The 24315-nt window shown below is 34.7% G+C and overlaps 2 protein-coding genes across 2 annotated transcripts in view; one reads left to right on the top strand and one right to left on the bottom strand.

The window, feature by feature from the left end:
- Positions 1 to 24315, top strand: part of Zasp67 (Z band alternatively spliced PDZ-motif protein 67) — a 141636-nt gene that overhangs the window by 64822 nt on the left and 52499 nt on the right. The window lies entirely within an intron of this gene.
- Positions 154 to 23964, bottom strand: LOC111503689 (cytochrome P450 4c3). The gene is made up of 8 exons (XM_023158051.2): positions 23697 to 23964; positions 16974 to 17171; positions 8509 to 8694; positions 5866 to 6257; positions 5699 to 5767; positions 1971 to 2145; positions 851 to 1021; positions 154 to 479 (listed from the first exon to the last, which is right to left on the bottom strand). Exons 1-8 carry the CDS (start codon positions 23875 to 23877, stop codon positions 325 to 327), a joined length of 1527 nt encoding a protein of 508 aa, XP_023013819.2. The 5' UTR covers positions 23878 to 23964; the 3' UTR covers positions 154 to 324.

The raw sequence follows: 24315 nt of genomic DNA, 5'->3' as shown, positions 1-24315 counted from the left end.
TAAATGAATCAAAAAAAAAATCTGTCATTGATAATTTTTGCGAAAACTGTGTTCCCTCAGTTATGCCTTAGGGTACTTTTTTATGGCTCACCCTGTACGACTGTGTTTGGAAATAATTATGATTAGTGGAAAAGTGAAGACAACACAAAGCCATTCCTTACAAAAAAGTATTTTATTTACATCTATACTTTATGCATATAATAATAGTAAGACCCAACGACATCTTAACATTTAAATTAAATAACAAACATTGGTAACATCACAGACACATATTTACGAACAAATGAATCACATTTTCATGGAAATATCAAGTACAGTTTTCATTCACATTCTCGTTTTCAGCGTGACTTTGACGCCATTTTTCGAAAAGAGAACTGTCTCAGCCGCTAAGATTGGCACATGACCGCAAGATACTATTTCGAACTTCAAGAGTAGTTTCGCAACGGTCGCTTTCATCTCCAGCATGGCGAATTTTTGGCCTAAAATAACAAAAAATATTTTCATCAATTTCAAGAGGTTATTAATTTCATGGCAGGGACAAATTTGACTTTAGGAGAACAGTAAATTATTTGTTGATGAGTGCGACGACTTTCCGAAAAATCGTCATCCTTACTTCGATTTCTGTTGAAAACAGTTGAACTCAACTTCAACACTGAACAAACATAACTAATAGCAAAAAATTCAATAATAATAACAATGGAAACATTTATTTTTCTCGAAATTTCAACTGATAGATAAGAAAAAATGTTTCAATGCATGGATTAGCAAAAACTTTTATCTAGGTGGATCTGACATCAAAAAAGTCTACAAATTTAATAACTGATTTCAAAATAACAATTGATGTTATTACCTATGCAATTTCGTGGTCCAGCACTGAAAGGGATGTAACTATAAGGAGCTGGCTTTTCACTCTCAAATCTCAATGGGTTGAATGTGTTAGGATCTTCATAATACTGACCATTGCGATTGGCGCCATATATGTAAAGAATCAAACTCAGTCCTTCTGGTAGGATTTTTCCATCTGAAAAAACACAAAAATCGTGATGAATCCATACTAATATTATTGATGTGAAAGTTTATAAGGATGGATAAATGAATGTTTGTGGCTCTTTCACGCCTAAACGACTGAACGGATTCAGATGAAACTTTACATAAATACAGCTCATACATCACAATAACATCTAGGCTACAGTTCACAAAGGTTTTGTATAATTTCGGTCATGATATATCGATAAGTATTAAGTAAGTCGGGAAAATTCCTGCTCCCTGAAAGCTATATCTTGGCGTGCGCTGCCTATACCGTTGGAGTTACATGCAGGTAATGTACCGTATGAAAGAGGATATATTGAAAACTCCAATATCTAAAAAAAACTGTTCCATTTATCATTTGATTCATTTCTGATGTTGGTAATTTTTCTAAAATTAAAAACACGTTTTCAACTTTTGATTTGTTGATTTTAAATAAACTAGAGACAACTCCACAATCCCTATGTAAGTTCGTAGCTGAGTATGCAAAGTATTATTTCATTGAATGGTTACTCCATCTTTTCTGTAAAGTTCATAGACTTTCATACAGGGTCAGTAAAAAAATCATGGATTTGGAAATTTGTCATCAAAAACAAACACTTTGTATGAGATATTAGGCTGAAACTTGGAATTTAGATGTTCGAAATATGTCGAAATCGAATGAGGTATCCACTTTTCCGATAAAAAAAAATGCCTAATGGTCCTTCTCGAAATTTCGACCCATTTTGCAGGTTATAGTAAGCCTTGAAAATGAGAAAAATTCATATCTGTCAACATATTTGGATAGAGTTTGTCGAGTACCATAATTTAAAATTGTCATTTTTGAAAATCGGTGCATGGGTTCCAAAATAACAGGGTGTTGCGGTTTTAAATCGCACACACTCTATACTACAAAAACATTGAAATTCATTTTAAGCTCAGTTAATTTGAATATCTAGACGTACCTTCGTATTTAACATCTTTGTTTAGTATTCTTCCGGTGAAGGGAACAGAAGGATAAAGCCTGAGGGTTTCGTTGATAACCATTTCCGTATATTTCATATTTTGCAAATCCGCGACTGTTACCGGCCTAGATTTGTCGTCTCCAAAAATGGTTTCCAGTTCTTCCACGATTTTTTCCTGGAAACAATGATACATTCATGAAAATGGACTGAATGAATCAGGTGAAGTTATGAAAAACATAATTGAAAAAAAGGTTGAGTTAATGATTCCATTTCAAGAAAGATATAGTAGTGTTAGTCGCAATAAACGAAACACATCTAGAATCAATCTAATGCCTGAACCTGACCTGATTTTTTATACACTCTGCGGAAGTACTTTATTTTGCAATTATTTCTAATCACTCGGTCGAGCAGTGAATTACTGTTCATTTTATTCTGGAATGAACAATATCATGCAGAGGAGTTTTTTTCAGATACACACTGGAAGATAAAGGTCGTTTTCTTATTCATAATGAAATTGAAACAGATATTCTCGAGAATGCTACACTACGTAATGTATAAAAAAATTAATAACTTCACAAAAGACAAAGTATTCAATCATTTCGAACCATCACGACTCTACTCACGATAACAACTCGTATAAACTCGTAGTTTAATTTAAATGAAAGTTCAGTTATTTAAAACGTTGTTGATAAGACAAACGTCTTGTCCCAAAACTTCGAAGTACACCAGGAATCAGCACTAGAATGCGAAAACACTTGTATGGTAAAAAAGTTGATGCAGTATTCTCATACAGTTGTCCGCAAAACGATAACAATTACTACAAGTAACTGTACTCCTTGGATTATTACCGTTGACAGCAAATTATATTTTTTCAATTTGTAACTATTCAGAATTAAAATGTTAGTCATTGAAGAAAAGTCATCTATTACAACTGCCAGATGTTTTTTATCTTCCTATCATTTGTATATATGTAGATGTTGGGGACATGTTTATAATTACGACAATTTTGTTATTCATGTCTTTAATGTACTTTCCTGTATGCCTTTCATTTCATCATTACCTAATCAATGATGCACCAGTAACTAATGCTAATCACTTTCATTTCAAATGCAATTCAAATTGCAAATATATCTGCTGAATATAAATGAAAGTTTTCAACTTACTTGATTCAAGCAACCCACTATTGAGATTTTTCACAACAGTTCACAAAACCGCAACACGTGTTTCGCTATATGAAACGTCTCCACAATTTTCAATAAATGAATGGAAAAATATAATTAATCGAAATCAGTACATTGTTGCGACATTTCTCGACCTCCAAAGGGCATTTGAAACAATTTGCTGAAACATTCTACTTGAAAAACTAGAGTATTATGGGATATCAGGAATTGTTTTGGATTGGATTCAAAGTTACTTTTTCAACGGAAGTCACAAAACTAAATTTTGAAAAGAATTATCAGATGATAGTGTGATAGATCCATTGTTTTTTATCATTTATCTAAATGATATTAACCACATTTCTGGATCACAGATGATAAATTGGTTTATTGTTATACATGAATCAGGCAAATGTTGAAATGAATAGATCTTCAAATAGCATTGAAACATATTTATTCAATAATAAACTTGAACTGAATGTCAGTAAAACAAAAAGTATGATTTTAACATCTCATAAGTATAATCAAATTGTTTGGGCAAATGATGTCATAAAAATTAATAATGTTCACATTGTTATGTTAACATAAAAAACTTTTCTTTTTCTCTCGCATATGTAAAAAAGTGTCTATGTATGCTAGGTTGACACTTTTTAAAAGTCTAACACAACCTCATTTTAATTATTGTACAACATTACTTTTTCTACTTGATGAAAATAAAATAGCGCAATTGCAAAAGCTTCAAAATCGGGGCATGCAATTAATATTGGGATGAAGCCGTTACACAGCAATTAAATTGATGTTACAGTGTCTAAACTGGTTTTCAGTTGAAGAACGTATATTATTTATGACTAGGATCTTTATATTAAAGCTGCATAAAAGATTGCTACCCAATTACTTTCAAAAATACTTATTGAGAAATAATTAAGTTCATGATTACAATACGAGAAGAAATAATAATTTTTATATTAATAAAACTAACACAGAATTTGGAATGAATAGTATATTTCATAAAGGCTTGAAGGAATTTCATGAACTACCACAATTTGTGATAGAATTTAATTCAATGAACCAATTTGAGTCATCATTAAAAAAGTATAGTACTGACAGCTTATTATGATAGTTGGTATTTTTTTGTTGATGTTTGTTGTTGTTGTTGTTTGATGTTGTTTAATGTGATCTAACCTAACAATTTATAGATATGAATTTCATTAGTTCGGACTTCCATTGTATGACATATTGTATAAAATGACTTGAAATCCCTGAAAGAACTATAAAGAAGAATTAAAAAAGAATAGCTGAAAATAACTACTTCACGACGTTTCGATTGTTAGTATCCACAATCGTTATCGGGTGATGACTGGACTAATTCTCCCGAGAGATGACTATAGGTCATTCGAGTACTTTCATTTATCTCCGCTTTCATTTTTCCGCTTCACCGGTTTAGTACGAGATGACCGTTTAGTGGAAGTTGGCCACTTTTCGCTTGATTAGGGTTTCCATATGTTGCGTATCTCTACGCTAGCTCGACTGAATACATTGTTGGATAACATGTATGCGGCTTCTTTGAATTTCCTTCTGAACTAATGCTCCTCCCTGTGTATGATCTCAGCTTGGACCACTAGATGTTATGTTGATGGGTGCAAACATGCTCCGCTATTCCTGATTTGCCGGTTTTCTCTCACTATGTGTGTTTCTTATACTCGGCAATGTGAACATTCAATGTCCTCTTAGTTTCACCGATATGGGATTTTCCGCACTTCTTGGAATCGCAGTCCGCGTTTGGTGGCTTGGTTTTCGTGAGGCTGCTACGGATAGTCATTCCGGATCTGAAGCAGGTTCTGGGCCCAATTCTTCTTATCCTCTCCGATAATACTCTGATGTAGGGAAGTCCAAGTCCTGGTTGTGACAACTTCTCTTCCTTGCGAGGCTTCTGCTGTCCTTTAGCCAAAGTCTGTTTCACCATCGCTTTGAAGTAGCCATTCCATTGAAGATCATTTTTGATGATGTCTAGTTCTGTCTCGAGACCTTCCTTCGTATTACAGATCCCGAAAGTACGGTCTAATAAAGTCTTGATGATTCCTCGTTGATTCGTGGTTCAGATATTGTTTCGTGTGAGTGGGTTTTCGGTAAACAGTTATTTCATTTCAGGATTTTTGCTCAATATAATTGTTATTTTTAGCTATTCTTTTTCAATTCTTCTTTTTACTTCTTTCAGGGATTTCAAATCATTTTATATAATATCAGACAATGGAAGTCCGAACTAATGAAATTCATCATGTAACATCGTCAATCACCTTCAAACAATCTATAGATATGTATGTACATTTTGTTTTCCTTCAAATGTACTTTTAAATGTTCATTATATTTACATAATTTAATAATGTAGGCTTGTCTACTAAATAAATATACAATAGACTCTTCAGGCGGGCCTATGATTGTAAACACGCCTGAGGAAGCTATTGTATAGCGAAACACGTGTTGCGGTTTTGTAAACTGTGTGGTGAAATGAAGTCTTTCTTGAATGCGTTATGGATTTTATTCAAGTTTGGCTCATTCCATCAGATAACTTACTTGATGTTCTGGATGCTCTGCCAAACAATAAATGATGAAACTAACTGCTGAAGCCGTTGTATCATGCCCCTGTGAAATAAAAATCATATTCAGAAATATTGCTTTTTTCGGCCATATCAGAGAGTTCTTCATACATTTACCCTCATTTTGTTTTTGCCACTACTCACCGCGAACATAAATGTGTCAACTTCTTGCCTGATATCCTCATTGGTCAACGTTTCGTCTGGTGTTTGCAGGAGTAAGTCCAAAAAAGCCATTCTTTTTTTAATACCAGTTCCTTCGTCTTCTCGAGGAACAGAGTCTCCCGAAGAGATCTCCTCCGCTCTTTTCCTGATCAGTTCTTTCTGCCTTGAAATTATGATAGAATTAGTTTTTTCATGCAGAGTGTTTACGTATTTTTTTTCTTTGTAATAGTCCGCCGTTAAGGGGTACAACGTATTGAACATTTTTATTGGCGAAAAAGTTCTGTCGACCGTGATTCTGCACATTTCTTTAACGGCGAAAACGTATTCTGATTGTGTGTCCGTTTGAGCGTTCATGGACACGCCCATGGTGGCTTCTGAAATAAAAAAGATTGGATAAAGAAATGATGAGAATCGATACATTTTTGACGCGAATCTGATTATTCTCAATGTCGATAAACAAACTTTCGTGGTGGATAAGTGGGGCCAAAGAAGTAAGTAGATTTATTCGACGAGAGTTTATCATGGCTCGCGCTTATTCAATCTTAACTGAATTAATAAACGTCACTAATAAGATTTATATCGATGACGGGTGATTTCCATCGATGTGAAACGAACCCTACCAAAAACTATTATTCATTAATTGGCTCCCAAGTTTATTTTACCTATTCAGGATTTGCACTGTATTATAGAAATAACAAAAATATCACATGGATCTATTAACTTGAAAGGATTTAACGAAAACGACGGCACTCTTAAAGGCCAAAAAAACCAATACATAGAAAGCCGAACTAGTTCACATGGACTGTAGACTTGGCGGTTCGTTTTGGATAATTTTCACTAACCGAGTTTTATGATTGGCTGAAGAGTCATAAAATTAAATTTGAAGTCATGTTACGGTGACGAATAGAAATTGGGGAATGTGGGGATGGTTATCGCCGCCGTGTTCAGTTCAGGAACTGTTCGCGATTTGAATGTTGAAATTCGATATTGGTGCAGTTATGATTACTTAAAATTTTTGATATCTGTTTAAAATGTGGCGTCCTTGGACAAGTACTAATAATAATAACGAGTGTGATAACAACGCAGACTTTTTCAAATGTAGTGATTCCAATAGCGATGGTGAACAATGCGAAAAATGCGAAACAGAGAGAGTATGTTTCAATGTATATATTAATCTGCATCTCAAGTTTGGTTTCGAGGGAACAAACTGTTACAAGCAACATCAGATTTGACCGAAATTCCTTTCTCAACTGTACGTAAAATAGTCAAAAACAAACCTTATGAACGCAAGACGCGATGTGATACTGGATTACCAAAACCATTAGATGTTCATTTAATCAAATCCATGAAAAAAGCAATATACAACTGCTTGTAACAGCAATGAGATTCCTACAACTGAAATCATAAGGAAGACATTGGATACTTCCGGCCATTAACGTGAGCTGCTGTGGCAAAACTATTCAGAATATGGAAAGCAGAAGAATAGTGGAATTGCGTAACAAATACACAGAACAAATAACAAAATATAGACATAAACTATGAAAAATTTTCTATTTGGACAAAAGTTGATATGACACTTTCGACAAAGTTACGAAAGCGTGGACTGATGGTTCGAGAATATGTACGCCTAACATGCCTGCGAACAAAGGATCGCAACTAATCATTGTGCATTGCGAAGGAAGTAAACGATGGGTTCCGAATTCTTTGAATTTATGTGAAAAAGATTGAGGACTGCAATGTGGACTATCGTAAGAACATGGAATCTAATATTTTCGAGAAACGATTTGAAAACTCATTAATCCCAAATTTGGATCCGAATAGTTTAATAGTTTTTGACAACGATTCCTATTATTCGCGACAGCTCATCAAAGTACCGAATAATAATTCAAGAAAAAATGAAATACAAAGTTTTTCAATTGATAAAAATTTGTTTTTCGAAGATCACTATACCAAAAACCAACTACTTGAAGTTTTACAGACAAAAACATTCGAAAAAGTGTATTGCTGAAAAGTATGGGCACACAATACTGAGACTTCCCTCCTATTTTTGTGTTTTCAATCCCATCTAGTTGATTTTTTGTATTAAGATTGACAAGTAGAAAGCCAAAAACTTTTTTAATATCGTTCTTTATCAATCAGTGATAAAAAATGCGAGTTCATGTTGAAGAAAAATTTGCTTGTACTGACCTCAACCTGAAGTTAAACATTTTAGAAAACATGTTATTCTTGAATTGAAGGGGTTATATTTTTTAGGAGTGATTAATTTTTGTGGAAGAAAGTTTTTGGCTTTCTACTGTTATTGTTAGTTTCGGAGATACTGGAGGAATAAAATAAGGCATTCCTTCTGCTGGTACATTTTATTTTGGTGAATTTTCTGAATAACTTTCTATATTTTCCTCTCAGAAACTTTGTAAACGTTTTCATTCAGAAAAAATGAATCCATTTAAAGGATGTCTCGGCAAAGTTTTGAAGTTTTGAGATATTTTCAATATATTTGCGAATGAAAGTGCTACAGTTTTTCCCTATGTATTACCAAAATAGCTAGGATTATTTCTTTGATCCTATTCAATAGTACTCCAAAATAGAAAACTTTGCACTCTAGAAAACAAAATGGTACCAACTTACCACAAATATTGTCCAAAGTATACATCGTGATATATGGAAAGACATCTACAAAGTCGTTTTCCTGTTCTTTTTCCAACAATCCAACAAGTATGTTCGCATTATTGTCGAAAACTTCAACAAACTGGTCCACAATCGAGAAATGAAAAGCTGGAGTCAGCAATTTCCGGCTCTTCTTCCATTTGGAACCTGAACATTGAAACATTGAATTTTGAGAAAATTCAGTATGATTTTTGGATAAATTCAAGATAAATAGTCCCAAAAATCTTGAAAAGACTCGCAAAGTTATCGAGCAGTAACTCCCCATAAGCAGTTACTAAGTTGAAAAAGTTGAGAAAAGTATTTTGTTTGAAGGAAATCTGATTTATTTATGGACCAACTTGGGGATCTTCACCTGCCACAATCTGACAAAATTATTATGGATAACTTTATACATGTCTAGAATTAGCAAGCTTTATTTTTTCCGGTAATAAGGTAATTCAAGGAAAACTTCATTGTGAGATTTTCCCTAATTAGTTTTACAAAAACGCAACACGTGTTCCGCCACACAATAACTTCTTCAGGCGTGTCTAGTTAGAAAACACGCCTGAAGAAGTTATTGTATAGCGAAACACGCGATTCTTTTTTGTAAAACTATTCATAGTGTAATCAAAATCAAAGTATTTTTTGATTACACTATGAATTCCATCACATATCAGTAAATAAGGTATTATTAATATACTATTAATCAGTTACTTGTATTTGCTAAATTTTGATATCTGTTGGTGAAGTTTGAGAATGACACGGATCAACTGCAAGTTATATTTGAGTCAAATTTTGGCAATCACTGAATACAGTGTGTAAAAGCCAAATGGAATAAATTCATTATTTCAGTTACTCCCTTCAACCCCCTTCGAATGACAGGTACAACCCCCAATTTTGTAAATGGGAAGTATAGGTTTGTGATATATCGTTTGGAAGGTCTCTTCATTCTCTATTCAAAAATGTTATCGCTTTCGAGTTTATTGCAACAATTAAAATAAAATAAATTAAAATCAAGTGGTTATCGAAATTCGCTAAAATACACTCAAAAACTAAAATGTAATGCAAAACGTTATGAAATGTAGAATACGAAAAAGAACTATGGATGTTAACGAAGTAGATGTTCAAAATGTTCACCGTGAACGTCTTGGCAACATCCGAATCTCAAATAAAACTGTCTTTAACATTATTTAACATATCAGGCAATCCTCGCCTCCCTATCCACCGATTGGGAAATGTTGTATCGAGGTATTGCCGGACATTAACTTGGTAATGTGGTGGTGCTCCATCCTGCTGAAACCATATCGTATTCACTGGAACTTGAGGGTTTCCCGGATCAGGATATAAATTTGCTAAACTTGGAATGACATCATTTTGAAGTAATGCCAAATAATTATCGTCATTCAAGTTGCCCTCAATGAAAAAGGGACCAATTATATGGTTTCCTACAATCCCTGCCCAAACATTAGCCTTATGAGGGTATTGTGTGTGTTCTTCTCTCATCCAGAGACAAAGTACACTCATCAGAAAACATAACGTCTTCTAATTGGATGATTTCGTTATCCAACATGTCCATCATTTGCTCACAAAATAAGTTCTTCTATCAAAATAGTCTTCCATGAACTTCTGAGTAGGTATCATTTTATAGGGATGCATTTTACTTTCTTTCAATATGTTCACTATCGATCTATAGCTAACATTGAATGTAGTGGATGTCTGTCTACTCGATGTATGTGGGTTTTCCTCAAACTCAAACATCACATCTAATTTGAGTTCATCACTCATTGCATTGGCAGCTGCTTTTTTTATCTGCCCCACATGACCAAGCTCTGCTTCTCTATTTTGCTTATTGTTCCTTGAGATATGGGCGGTAAATTAGGAAATTTCTCATGAAATAGGCGAGCTACTTCCTGTTGTGTTTGGGTTTTATCTCCGTAACCAATCATTTGTAAAACTGTTTTTGTATGCATTTCCGTTAATCTAACCATTTGTCGGACTTAAAGTTAACGAACTTTGAAAGTGAATTGAAATACTGACAACTAATGTTAAGGCATACAAAACAAGTTGACAAGGCGATTTAAACTAAAGTTGCCACGGAAATTATTTACGGTTTTTTAAAAAAGATACCATCTAAAAAAAACATTGCTATGGTTTTTGCTTACGTCCTTATTATCAATACATCAATATGAAATAAGTTTTGAGTATATTGCAATAAGTTTTGAGTGTATTTTATCGAATTTCGGTAACCACATGATTTCAATTCATTTTATCTCACTTGTTGCATCAAATTCGAAAGCGATAACATTTTTGAATAGAGAATGAAGAAACCTTTCAAACGATATATCACAAGCTTATACTTCCCATTCAAAAAATTGGAGGTTATACCTGTCATTCGACGGGGGTTGAAGGTAGAAGTAACATTTGTTTGTTAAAGGATGTCAAATTATAATTTAAATTTGACGTGTTTTGGGATTTTGTTGAAATATGTACCGTAATCGAAATAATGAATTTATTCCATTCGGCTTTTACACACTGTATATATCTATAATACCTCAGCTCTTCTTTGTTAGGCAAAATTATCAAATACGACCAGTTACTGATAAACATAATAATTTTTTTCCATTACAATTTTTTTTTCGAATTATAGAAGGTGAAAATCACTTGCAAGGTTAATGAAAAACCTTGAGAGATTTTAAATAATCCTATTATTTTCTTACCGAGGAAAATGAATGGTATCATGAAATAGGAGGTACATTTATTTTTTAACAGTGCCTTGTATTTACGTACATATACAGTGCTACACATACAGTCGGCAACATATGAAAGTTTTGTATTAATAAATTCATTCAAAATTTATTCTGCAGCAACTTTGTGCTTGTGAGTAAAAAACAGCCTCTTTTCTTTCGTCATGTGCTACTCCAAACCTATCATTTTGACATTTTTTTCGAAAATTCTCGAAATATCAGGTTTCAAAAAACGACTGGGAAAAAAGTTGTTCAGTTTCCCTCCAAAAATGAACTCTCTACTGTCACTTGGGTTTCTTCTAATTTTTTGAGTGTTTCTCTCTACAAACATAATCAAAATTCATTATTTTGATAGATACGAGAGTTCTATGTCATATCTTGCCTAGAAAATATTCACATTGGCCTGTTATCAGAAAAAAAAACATACACCTCCAGCAAATTTGTCTTTGTTCATGCAAAGTTTATCTTGTTTTTTTCATCTGATTGTGAAATTAATATGTTTCAGGTAAGGAAGTTGATATATCAGTATCTGAGTTTCACTTCGTTTTTATTACTCTCGTTTCTCTCTCAATAGATTTTTATTCAGTTTGATTATTCTTTGACCAATAATTCAGTTACAAACAAATCCCAAATATCTTACTTTTCTGTAAACTAAACATTGACCTACAGTTTCATAACTATTCAAAAGACTTTCGATTTAGCGATTTGGACTGAACATATTAACGTACACACAAAATTGTTCCATATTAAAATGAAAATAAAAATAGATAAGCTTCGCAACAACAGAGACGGATTTCGGAAGATGTATACTTTTTCTCTGATAACAGGCCAATGTGGGTTTTTTCTGAATCAAAGTCTCTATCCACCAAAATTATGAAATATGAATCATGTTTCGGTCGAATCGTTAGAACGAAAGATTCGAATAAATAAAAAACCTGGAAAAAAGACCAAGTGGCAATGGAGAGTTCAAATATGGAGAACACGTGTGGAAATAGAATACGTGCTATTTTTTCTTTGGAATTTTTTGAAATCCCCAAAAAAACCTGGTTTGTTGAGGATTTTCGAAAAAAAATTTCAAGTTTGGCAGGTTTGAGTAGCTCACGACAAAAAAAAAAGACAATGGCTGTTTTCACTCATTTGCTGAATCAAATTTTGAATAAATATAATAATTATGAATACTCTGATCAGTTACTTGATGAAAATTGATACCACTATTCGTAATGATAATAATTATAGAATTTTCAGAATAAATTTTACTCAAAACATATTCCGCTATACGGTAGCTTCATCAGTTACGGTTACATCAAACTAATCTACAATATATTTAATATATTTTACAATATCTTCAACCCTTAAAGATATTCTACAATATCTTCCATAGGTAATAACAAAACAGGTAGACTTTGATTAAAGAAACAATATTCTAGAAAACAGGTACAATGTTGACATTTTATGTTGAAACTCAATTAGATGAATGGTGGCAAAACCGGTAGATTTAGAAAGCACAAGTTATTCGCTGGGAAAATATATGTTACCTCATCACCTTTGATAATATCTACCGCAGTATTAGACGAAACGGCAGGCAGAAAAACCTGCATACCATAAAACCCGGAAAATAGCTTTTGACACATTCATCTGTGAAAGTTTTCATTCTTTGATCGACCAACAAAAAGTTATTCATTCACCATGAAATGTCAATTGAAAACATTTACATATTGACTGTTTCCCTAAAAATAATGTGGTACTAATTTGTGCTTTCTCTACCTGTTCTGCCAGAATTAACCATTTATCTAACTTTGATATAAAATGCCAGTATTATACCTGTTTGTATCCAATTGTTTATTAAAAACCTACCTGTTCTGTTATCAACTACTCTTATATAAGAGATATTGTAGAATAGCATTTTGAATAAAATTTATTGTAAAAATTCTATAATTATCATGATGAAGTAAATGTATGATTGAAAAGAAAACCATTCATATGTTGCAGAATTTCCATGTGACGCAATTTCATCGATGCTTCTTGTTGAAGCCATTATATTGATGCACTAGCTCTCTGAAGGAAATGGCGTTAAATTGTAACATATGCATATCAACAGTTACCCATTTTGAACCTAAAACAACGCATGATGCACTGAATAACATTATCCATTGAAAGAAAAAATTATGGACGATCATTTTTTCCGAATGACACTTGGGCGAAGGGCGCTTGGTTTCGAAGATACGGGGCGAAAAAGAATTTTGACAATAATAATTTTAGTAATTTCAAAATGATTAACGTACTCAAAATGAAAGTATAGCATACTACACTGGATCAACCAAGTAATAAAAAATCTAACAATTCCATTGGTACCTATCAACAACATTCCGATTACTAGAAACGGCTGCAGACATTCAATTTGAATAGTATGTCTCGTAAGTGATAATTTATATGTGTCCAATAGGTTGAAACTGTTCGACTTTTTCTATTCGACGTGCATTTTCTCTGTTTAATATTCAAAAAGTCTTGTTAGTGAAATCCTTTATCATAAATGGCTATAGTAACGCAGAGATGGCTGACATGCATTTCATTCATGGACTTGCTGATGGCAATTTGTTGGAAGCTAGGCGGTTGTACAGTGAACGATTTCCTAATTGTAATGTGCCTTATAGAAAAACCTTCCAAAGTATACAAGACCTCGTGAAACAGGAGCACTGAAGCGAAATTAAGGTCAGGAAGATCAATGACAGTAGGAACGGTAGAAGTAGAAGAGAATGTGCTGGCCGTGATAGAAGAAGATCCAGGTACCTCTACTCAAAATATTGCAAATACTTTAAATGTAAGTAACGGAACGATTTGGAACATTCTTAGAGACTATTTTTTGTACCCATACCCACATACAACGAGTTCAGGCACTTCTTCCTGGAGATTTATTTTCACGTACTGCATTCTGTCAATGGCTTTTGCGCGCATTGGTTCAAATCCCTCCACTACTGACGCTTATTCTTTTTACCGATGAAGCCAGTTTCTCAAGAAATGCCATAAGGTATTTCCACAATAACCATGTTTGAGCTGAAGGAAATCCACATCAGGTGCTTGAAGAACGCTTTCAAGACAGGAAGACTTACCGGCGAGGTATACCCCAACTTTTTGGAACAATCGCTAGCTCAATTTATGGAGGTTGTGCCATTGGTTACAAGAAATGTAATGTGGTTTATGCACGATGGTACAGCAGCGCATTTTAGCATATTGGCTCGGGAGTTTTCAACAGTAACATACGGAGATCGCTGCGTTGGTCGAGGTGGATCTTACTTATGGCCTGCTCGATCTCCGGTCTTAAACCCCCGGATTATTTTCTATGATGCCACCTAAAGTTTATTAGTTTATACTACTCCACTGGAAGATTTGAGGAATCGGTTAATTGCTGGATGTAACGCAATCAGAAACGATTCTGGAGTTTTTGAAAGAGTTCGGGAGTCGATGAGGAGATGATTGGATTCTAGCATCCGAGCGAGATGTAGTTATTTTCAACAGTTCTTGTAGATTGTGAAACATTACATGCGCTTTTTGGTAATGAATTGTTATTGTCGAAATTTTTTTTCGCTTCGCGCCCTATCAAAGCGCCCTATCAAAAATGATCAAAGAACAAAATATCTTCAGAATAGTCCAAGGAATAGTCCCTTAAATTTTTGCCGTATATTCAATGAACACCCTGTAAAACTACGTTGTTTGAAGGTGGTTGACAATGTTTCGTGGGGCATTCCATTAGTTCGGACTTCCATTATCTCGTGTTAGTAGTTCAATTTTTTGTTTCATTTTTTGATTGTTGCTTGTATTTCATTTCATTGTAATTTCAGTTTTTTTCATTATTATAATTGTTATTTTTCAGCTAATATTTTTAATTCTTTATACTTTCAGGGATTTCAAATTGATTTATATCATATTGAATAATGGAAGTCCGAACTAATGAAATGCACCCTGTATAACTGTCATCCTCGCAGTAAACGCACATACCATAGCAGGGGAGCCCACGATGCAAAATGGGGATTTACTCGAGCGTCATAGAGACATATTAGGTTACAAAGCTTAGATGATAAGAAAAAAATGTTATATAATATATACCTGTTCATCGGTGGGGTAAGCTGCTATAGATTATTGAATATGTAAAAAAAATTGTTGCATGGACATACTCGAGCGCCTCAGACATTTGATACCATCAATGGCCTACGTATTTTTAATAATGTTGGTATGTTAATCTGATCGTTTGCATGATGTGAGTGGTTGTACGTAAGGGTTAAAAATAAAAAAAAAATCAATCGAGCGCGTCAGGGGGTGTTAAGTGCACCAAAAAAAAGCTCTCATTCAATAATCTGACGATTTCGATCTGATGCAAACTTGCGGCCATTATTATTATGTGCAAAAAAAATCGTCATTTTGAAATACTCAAGCGCGTCAGATTAAGATATATATGGTTTATCTTCATGTTTTAGACGTGCTGCCTCATAATCTGACGATTATCTAGCGGGATTCGCCTAATCTCACAAAAAATATTTTTTATTTTTTTTTTAAATCATTGAACTCAATTAATTGAAAAGCTCAGGAAATAGCATGCAAATAAATAAGTGTATGTTTTTTAAGTAGAATACTTGTATTTATAAAAAAATAATTTAAAAAAATGTTCAAAAAATTAAACTTTTTATAATCAATTGATTAAATAATGAAGAAAAGAGAAATGAAACTTTCTATGTTTTTTATCACTTTTATTTGTAACTAACGTTACTGCAGTTACTTATACAATATATAAGTTAGAAAATGTCCTTATAGGACGAAACTGCAGTAACGTTAGTTACAAATAAAAGTGGTGAAAAACATAAAAAGTTTCATTGCTCTTTTCTTCATTATGATTTCCTACCACGTAGTAACGGCTACATCCATCAATTAATTGATTGATTAATCATCATCTTCATCACGAACGAGTCTCTGTGATCAGCTGTGATGGCGCCATGGCAACAGAATTCAGAGTGGGGACGGAGTCAGAGAGTGATAGATAGAGAAAAAGTAAAAAAGGAATGAAAACGTGGAGAGGTAAATATAGGCATCACGCAGCTGCACGCATTAAACTTTCTCGACGAATTTTTGCTGTTTCGACTTGCGGAAATAGTCAGATTATACATTTTTCGATATCCTTTAATTATTTTCAAAATAAAAAAAACAGCTACGCTCGAGAATGTCGAAATGACGTTTTTTTTACAACTTCGATGACCTCCCCTTTCTTTACGTCACTCTCATATTGTCAGATCACTGGAATATACACTTTTCAGCATGTAATTAACTCACCCTACCTTAATCTGACGCGCTCGAGAATTTCTGATGATCAATTTTTTTTACTAATCTGATCCTTTATCCTTCACGGGCGGCATTATATATGGGGCTCATATTTGGTGGAGGTACTTAACCGGGTACAAAGTATCCCCCTGTATATCAATCTGCCGCGCTTCAGTAAATCCCGAAATCCCCGCTTGGGCTCTCCTATTACCAGTGATGATGTATGCCGCAGTAACGGACGGAACATACGGTACTTTAGGTCCATACGGCCACGATCTACTAGCCGGGATTTTGTTCTCTTGAATTTTTATCCATTTATATTCTTGTATAGTCTTTTATAGCACATTTGATATTCTATGCATAATTTTGTTTAATATTTACAAAATAAAAGAAACTCACCTTCAACTGTGAGGAGTCCTTTACCTAGCCAGTTATTCAAAAATTTGTAAGAATCATTCTTGTCCAAGATTTCGTTGGAATTCAGCACAAACTCGAGGAACTTGTAGTCGGAAACAAGGAGAAACCTCTTGCCGAACAAGTTCAACCTGGCCAGTCCGTTGTATTGCCTACAGTAATTTGAAAATACATTGAGGATCTCTGAAAAATTAAAACGAAGTCATATAAATATATTTTCAATGATATCAGAGAGCAAAATCCAGTCTGGTGTCATCTTCATTGGTGTATGCGTTGTCTTTGAGACACTACTTTCGTCCTTGCTGAAGATATCTGCCGCAGTAACAGACGAAACTCATGGTGGTTCTACAAGTTCCATTCGACCACGGTCCACCAGACAAAATTTTCTTCTCAACAATCGTGACACCGGCCGTGAAAGCCTATGTTCTTATATTTATATTTATCATTCAGAGAAAGTATTTGAAAAAAAATATGCACATATTTGGATTTCACAACTACACCGAAAACGATTTGATCTTCACAGACTTTACTTGCATATCACAACATGTTTCGGTATTACAGTAGATTTTTCGTAGTAAAAACATACCAAAAACTAATATAACCCACGCAATCACCAGTGAGAACTACCTGCTCAGGAACATAATCCTAATTACCTAGAGCATATAATTTCTACATCTACTCAACTTTTATATAACTCAGGTGCATACTCAGTTATAATTACCTAGAGCAGAGAGAAGAAACACGCAGGCCGCGGGTTGCTTGCGGCCCTTTAAACATGTTTATGCCCTCACCTGGAACGCTCACTTGGAAAAAGTTTCACACAAAGCCAGACTGTTCCCATAACCATGTCGAAGGATTTGTGGTCAAACTTTTAGATCCCAAACAAATCCATTGGATTTAAGTGAAGGCTTGTCTGACCATCAGTACCACACCGTCAGCGGTCATGGAGATCCTTCTAGATCTGTCTCCTCTTCACATTTTTCTGGAGAGAGAGGCTAGATGGACTGCATATAAACTTGTACAGTAAAGTGCAACAGACTGTTGGTTGACACTGGAAGTCACAGCATTCTAGAAATGACCTCTGTCTTTATGCATCCAATTGTCAACTACGAACTGCCTTATAAAGTACTATTCCCGAGTAGAGAAGACTGGATGCTCCGGGAGAAGGAAACATTAAGAGCAGATAGTTGTTGGTTCACAGATAAATCAAAAACACCTTCCGGTTCTGCTGCAGGTGTTTTAAGTCGCAGACCCAGGACAGAGATATCAACCTGCCTAGGAACCTATGCGACTGTATTCCAAGCCGAAATTTACGCTATTGAATTATGTGCGAAGAAATTGGATAAATCCAACCTCACACACAAGTAGCAAATTGGTAGCAAATTGCCAAAAACGACTCTCCTCGATAGGAAGACTTAACAGATTGTCTCTGGTCTGGATTCCTGGCCATACTGGCCTGGGAGGCAATGAAGCTGCCGACTCTCTTGCAAAGGAGGGTGCTGCAAGCGGCTTCAACAGGACCAGAACCTGCCATTGGCATCGCTTTAGGCTTTGCAAAACGAAACACTGAACACCTGGATGGCAAGAAGAGTTATTGACTTCTGGCAGAATCTTCCAGGATTGGCTCACTCCAAGGCGTTTATTCACCCTTCGAAGCTTGATACCGAACAGTTGTTGGACTGTTTGGAAAATGATGAAACAGCAAAGCTCATACTTTCTGCCTGCCCCGCTGGGGACCGAATGAGTTCGGCAAAGCCGTACTTTTACCATCTGACCTGAAAGACCTCTCACCATACAAACTAATCGGCTTCGTTAAGAAGCTGGGGTTTTTTGGTCGAATGTGAATAGATGTGAGTCACAATTAACCCTTGCGGGTTGTGGTGGAGGGTCGAATAGATCCACTCACGGGATCTATCCACTCCACTAACTTAACTTGGTATTGACACCAAATTTAATATTACCGAAGAATTGTGTGCACTGATAACAATGCAAGGGACTATAACCGGCAAAGACCTGTACAATGAATTAAAGTCTGTGTTGAAACATGTTTTAATTTAATCAAAAGAAATTAGTGCTATATCGACAGATGGAGCACGAGCAATGTCAAGCAAGGAGGTAGGAATATCGGGAAGACATCAAGAAGGTCACTGGAAGGGAAATATTCGTTAACCACTGCATAATTCACCAGAAAAATTTGTGTGCGAAAAGATAGAGTTTGCCAAATGTCACAGAACCAATAATTGAACTAAGCAATTTTATAAAGCCGCGCGCGTTGAATCACCGTGACTTTAAAGAATTCCTGAAAGATTTGGAAAATGAATATGGCGACGTGGTTTTTAATAACGAAGTACGTTGGCTTAGTAGAGGTGCAATGCTAAGAAGAGTATTCAACCTAAAAACCGAAATACAATTGTTCTTGGATATGAAGGGATACGCCTTTCCCCATTTTGGTAATAAAGAATGGATGAGCGATTTTGAGTTTCTTATCGACATAACTTCACGGCAAAGGACAGTTTATTCATAATTTGTATTGTAAAATGCAGGGCTTCGAGCGCAAATCATAATTGTGGAAACAGTATCTTTTGCAGAATAATGTGACTCACTTTCTACATTGAAAAGATAACGTTACTACTTCTCAAAATACGCACAATACATAAACATTTTCATCAACGAATTTCAATTACGATTCCAAATGTTCAAAGCTGAGAAGACAGCTGTTTCCATGAAAATGTTTTCCTCGCCATTTAATATCGATGTGAATACAGTTCTCGAAGACTTTCAGTTAAAAGTGATTGACATTCAGAATAATACCGATTTGAAAAATGTATTTTTCTCAGTAAACATCACAAATTTTAATAAATCTTGTGTGAGCTCTGAGAAATTTCCGCTTTTGACGAAAAATGCAAAGTAAATGATGTCTCTGTTCGGAAGAACGTATGTTTGCGAACAATTATTTTCAACCATAGAATTAATCAAAAATTATCACCGATTAAGACTGAGTAATGTACGATTGAAAAGCTGCGTACGTGTAGCTACCTTTCTTGTTTGTTTTTTTGCATGATATTTGTATATGAAATCTTCATTTTTTTCAATGTTTTTTTTTATTTTAATGTTTTTTATAAATAAAAGTTTTGTAAATTATCAGTAAGTGTTATTTTTTGTTCGGCACGCCAAAAATTTCAAAATTTAAATTGGCCCGTTGATTGAAAAGGTTGCTCACCAATGACCAAGAGCATACATTACTTCTACAATAATAATATATTTACTAAGACTAGTTATGATGCACTGTTTGGAACCTTTTTCAATTTTATCTGTTACCAATAGCTCTTGAGTAGGAATATAGAAACTTTTTTCAGAAACATATGATTTTTCACAAATTTTGTTTGTGTTTCAACCGCTTTCTGCTTAGATAAGTTTGTTGGGGGCTGAAATGGTCACCAACATGTTTTGGGACCTTCATGTCGCTGGAATTGCAAAGGCTGCTTCTCAAAAGCTTGTAACACTGCTCCGAACCAGAAAACTGTACACACCTCAGCAACTTTTGATGCTTTTTAAAGCTCAGATCAGAGTTCATTTGAAGTATTGTTCTCATGTATGGAGATCTGCCCTCAAACATACCCTGAAGTTGCTGGATTCCATCCAGAAAAGAGTCATCCGGCTAATTGGAGACACGAACATCACGTGCAACCTTGATAGCCTGGAACATAGAAGAAAGGTTGGAGATTTGTCTCTCTTCTATAGATAATTTCACGAGAAATGCTCAAGTAATTTGGCACATTTGATTCCACCAAGAGCAGTACATATCAGAAATACGCGACGGACTGTGGCTGCTCATCGTTTTGAGGTTCAACTCAGTACAACTCGAACTTCACTGTTTCATGTGGAATAAACTTTCTGAGAAAGTTTTTCCGAATGGATTTAATCTCCACTGATTCAAATCCAATGTGAATCACTACTTCCGCACAGGCACCGCTTTTAGAGCGCCTTAAGGATTTTCCTGGAGACAAAATTATTTCTCTCAGACAAAATGATCACATATCCCATGCTTGTGAGGTTTGATTATTGTTCATGAAGTTAACATGTCCTGAGAATGGGTTGGAGCTTCAGGTACATGGCCTAACCAATAACCTTATTTTGGAAAAAACTGATGAAAACAAATTTTTTCTACCTAATTTTTCTTCATTGAGTAAGTACATTTCTTTAATGTCCCCCTCCTTTTTATTTTTTGAATGGGTCAACTCAAAAAATTGAAATTTGGGATAATGAAATTAATGCATGAATACTTTATTTTAAAGTAAAATAGACAGATGAAACTTTCAAGATTACGACTGGGCGCCATCTGGGAAAAAAATTAATGGAAAGGGGGGTCTTGTGGCACATATTTTTGAAGCTCCTGACAAATGCTTCACAACCCTAGAATATAATGTCAATATCTTCAACTACTACAAAATGGCGTAACTTTTAATAATTGCCTGAATTTATTAACATTTAACTATGAGGTAATAAGCTCGGGGTCAGTTCAGAAGATGCTTGAAATGGTTGCCTTGACCTTCTTGACATATAAACAGCCATGTGATATTTCACGCCGAACATTTTCGAACACAGTAACGTCAATATCTCTACAAATATTTATTATTCTCTGCCGTATATCCGATATTGAAGCAGGTTCAGTTTCGTACACCTTTTGCTTCAAATAACCCCATGAAAAAGTCTAACGGTGTCAAATCTGGCGAGCGGGCTGGCCATTCTGTAGGAACTCAACGGCCAATCCAACGACCAGGAAAAGTAGTATCCAAATAGTTTGTTACTTGTCTGGAGTAATGTGGTGGTGCTACATCTTGTTGGAATACAATATCCATATCGGATTCATTAGGATTCCCTTCGATGATTTCAGTGATGAGAGAGTCAACGGTAGTTTCCAGCATATTCAAACTCAGTTCCCCTGTTAAATTTTGATCAATAAATAGAGCTCCTACAATATCGAGTGTCTATGATTTAACTCAAAAAGGAAAGGATTAGTCGGAACAGCACTCAAGAAAAATTATTGGCAAACCGCGGACACGTGTTTCTGGCTATTGGCCTCATCAGCGCGGTGTAGCCAAGTGCAGAGATGGGCAACACTTGGTTGTCAAAAACGAAAAAACAGCACAAAACGAACGGAGTCACCAACAGGAGCTGTTGGTGACTAATTCTTTCCTTTTTGAGTTAAATCATAGACACTCGATAACACCTCCTTCTATATATTTATATCCTGGACTCGGAAGTCACGCAGGTAGCTGTAGCTGCCTCCGTGGTGATGTTATGATATCCTAGAAATTCTAGGTCTCTTAATTGAAATCACAAATGTGCGATAGGCTCCTGTTGGTGACTTCGTTCGTTTTGTGCTGTTTTCTCGTTTTTGACAACCAAGTGTTGCCCATCTCTGCACTTGGCTACACCGCGCTGATGAGGCCAATAGCCAGAAACACGTGTCCGCGGTTTGCCAATAATTTTTCTTGAGTGCTGTTCCGACTAATCCTTTCCTTTTTGAGTTATATATATATATATATATATATATATATATATATATATATATATATATATATATATATATATAACATAACTTTATAAATTTTTTCCCAACAATCTCATATTTTCCAAAGCACTTTTCTGACGGAATCCGTATGAGGAAAGCAATAAATGACATTTCATTTGAAAAAACGTAACCTAACTACTAGGTACCCTGTATATTGTGAATACTTAAAAAAACGAATTCATTGTTATCTAAAGTGTTCATACGATACAATTTTGATAACTAAACACCTTACCATCCTTCTAATGGAAGTTATATGCGACAGACATTATATATGTTTCTATTTTTTGTACGCCACTGACTATAGATATATTCATATATGCTAAACTCGTCATAAATCTCACATATTTTCCATTTGCAGTCAAAACAAAACCTCTGAACTTTTTCGCCTATAACTTTTTTCTAGGAATCCTTGAAAGTATTTTTTACAACTGCTATCTACCCACAGTTTTTTCTTCGAATACTCAGTGAATTAGACAGTAAGTATAATATTCTGAATACCAAGAGGCTGGAAACGTAAAAACTACAGAAATGAACCCTTATAAATCTCATTTTAATTTCACATGAATCATCAAGAATATTCATTTGAACATAGATTTCCTACCTGGACAATAAAATAAATAAAAATTTTCACTATACAAGAACATTGAATAAAAATTGAATAAAAATCATTCTATAAGCATTATGAATTCAAAATCAGAATAGAGGCTTTTGCAGTAATTTTGTCACTGTGAAGCAAAATACACAATTGACACAAAAATAATTCAAAACAAGATTTTCCAGGCAGCTTAAAATCATTTAAATTTTTAACTTCATTTTTGCACCACATGTGATCAACTTCAATAGACCTGTTTGAATTTTTATTTTGCAACAGAGGGGCAATTCATAACAAATTTATAATAGAACAAAATTATCCTATGCAGCAGAAATTTTGCATATGATCAAAAAATTACATTTGGAATTTTTTCTTACAACTATATTCGATATTTTGAGGAACAAGCTAACTTTTAATTTGTTTTCTATTTCAAAAAAACTAATACAAAAAACATTTTTTTGGAATTTTTTTTCTAGAAATCCTTTCCAGGACTTCCCATATTACAAACTACTCGGTTTTTGAGATGCCCTAACCAACTTACCAGTTGACTTGCTCAAATTCAAAATACACCCCAGAAACGGCAGACCGGGCACTTCCTCAACCCATTCAATCTTTCTCAGGTATTCCCTCCTGCTGAACCACACGTACGTGAAAATCGTTATCGCGATCCCAAACAATATCGGGGGAAGAAAACTCCATTCTAGTGCGACTTTTGAATCCATTGTTCGCACGTACACCGAATCGAACCACCTTCACCTTGACTTGCGCTAGAGAACTGAATAAACGGAATGGATCAAGATAAAATTCGCGTATTCTGTACACACTAGGAAATTGACGAACATGTGAGAGATTGACTAGACCCCAGAGGCGTACCGTTGCGGTGGGGAAGCCATTTGCTTCGATAACAAACAGCGTGAAAGGATGGAAAACAGGGGCTAATTCGGAAAATGGTTTGCATTCAGGAAAATCGGTTATGACTGATGAACATTGGATAGCAAATAATTTGGCTAAACATTTTGGAAATGCCGATACTGCTATGATTCCTAATGCTTTTGGAAATTATAAAATCGTGGGCAAATACTTATTTAGCGAAATTAATAACGTTTTTGTAACATAACATTCGAAAAGATAATGAAAATAGTGGCCTCATTGAAGAAGAA

Source organism: Leptinotarsa decemlineata, unplaced genomic scaffold (assembly GCF_025532065.1).
Source record: "Leptinotarsa decemlineata unplaced genomic scaffold, Ldec_3_MD MMD2_tig00000882_RagTag_RagTag, whole genome shotgun sequence".
Classification (NCBI taxonomy): Eukaryota; Metazoa; Arthropoda; class Insecta; order Coleoptera; family Chrysomelidae; genus Leptinotarsa; species Leptinotarsa decemlineata.
Note: the sequence above shows the minus strand (reverse complement) of the source record. Positions and strands in the feature narration are given on the sequence as shown.

What these genes read in the sequence shown, in the direction of transcription:
- LOC111503689 (XM_023158051.2), bottom strand. Translation starts at nt 23,877, where the DNA reads ATGGATTCAAAAGTCGCACTAGAATGGAGTTTTCTTCCCCCGATATTG. An exon ending in TACTTTGGACAATATTTGTG is followed by an intron (nt 6,258 to 8,508) that starts GTAAGTTGGTAC and finishes TTTTTATTTCAG; the next exon opens with AAGCCACCATGGGCGTGTCC. An exon ending in CAGAGCATCCAGAACATCAA is followed by an intron (nt 2,146 to 5,698) that starts GTAAGTTATCTG and finishes CATTGTTTCCAG; the next exon opens with GAAAAAATCGTGGAAGAACT.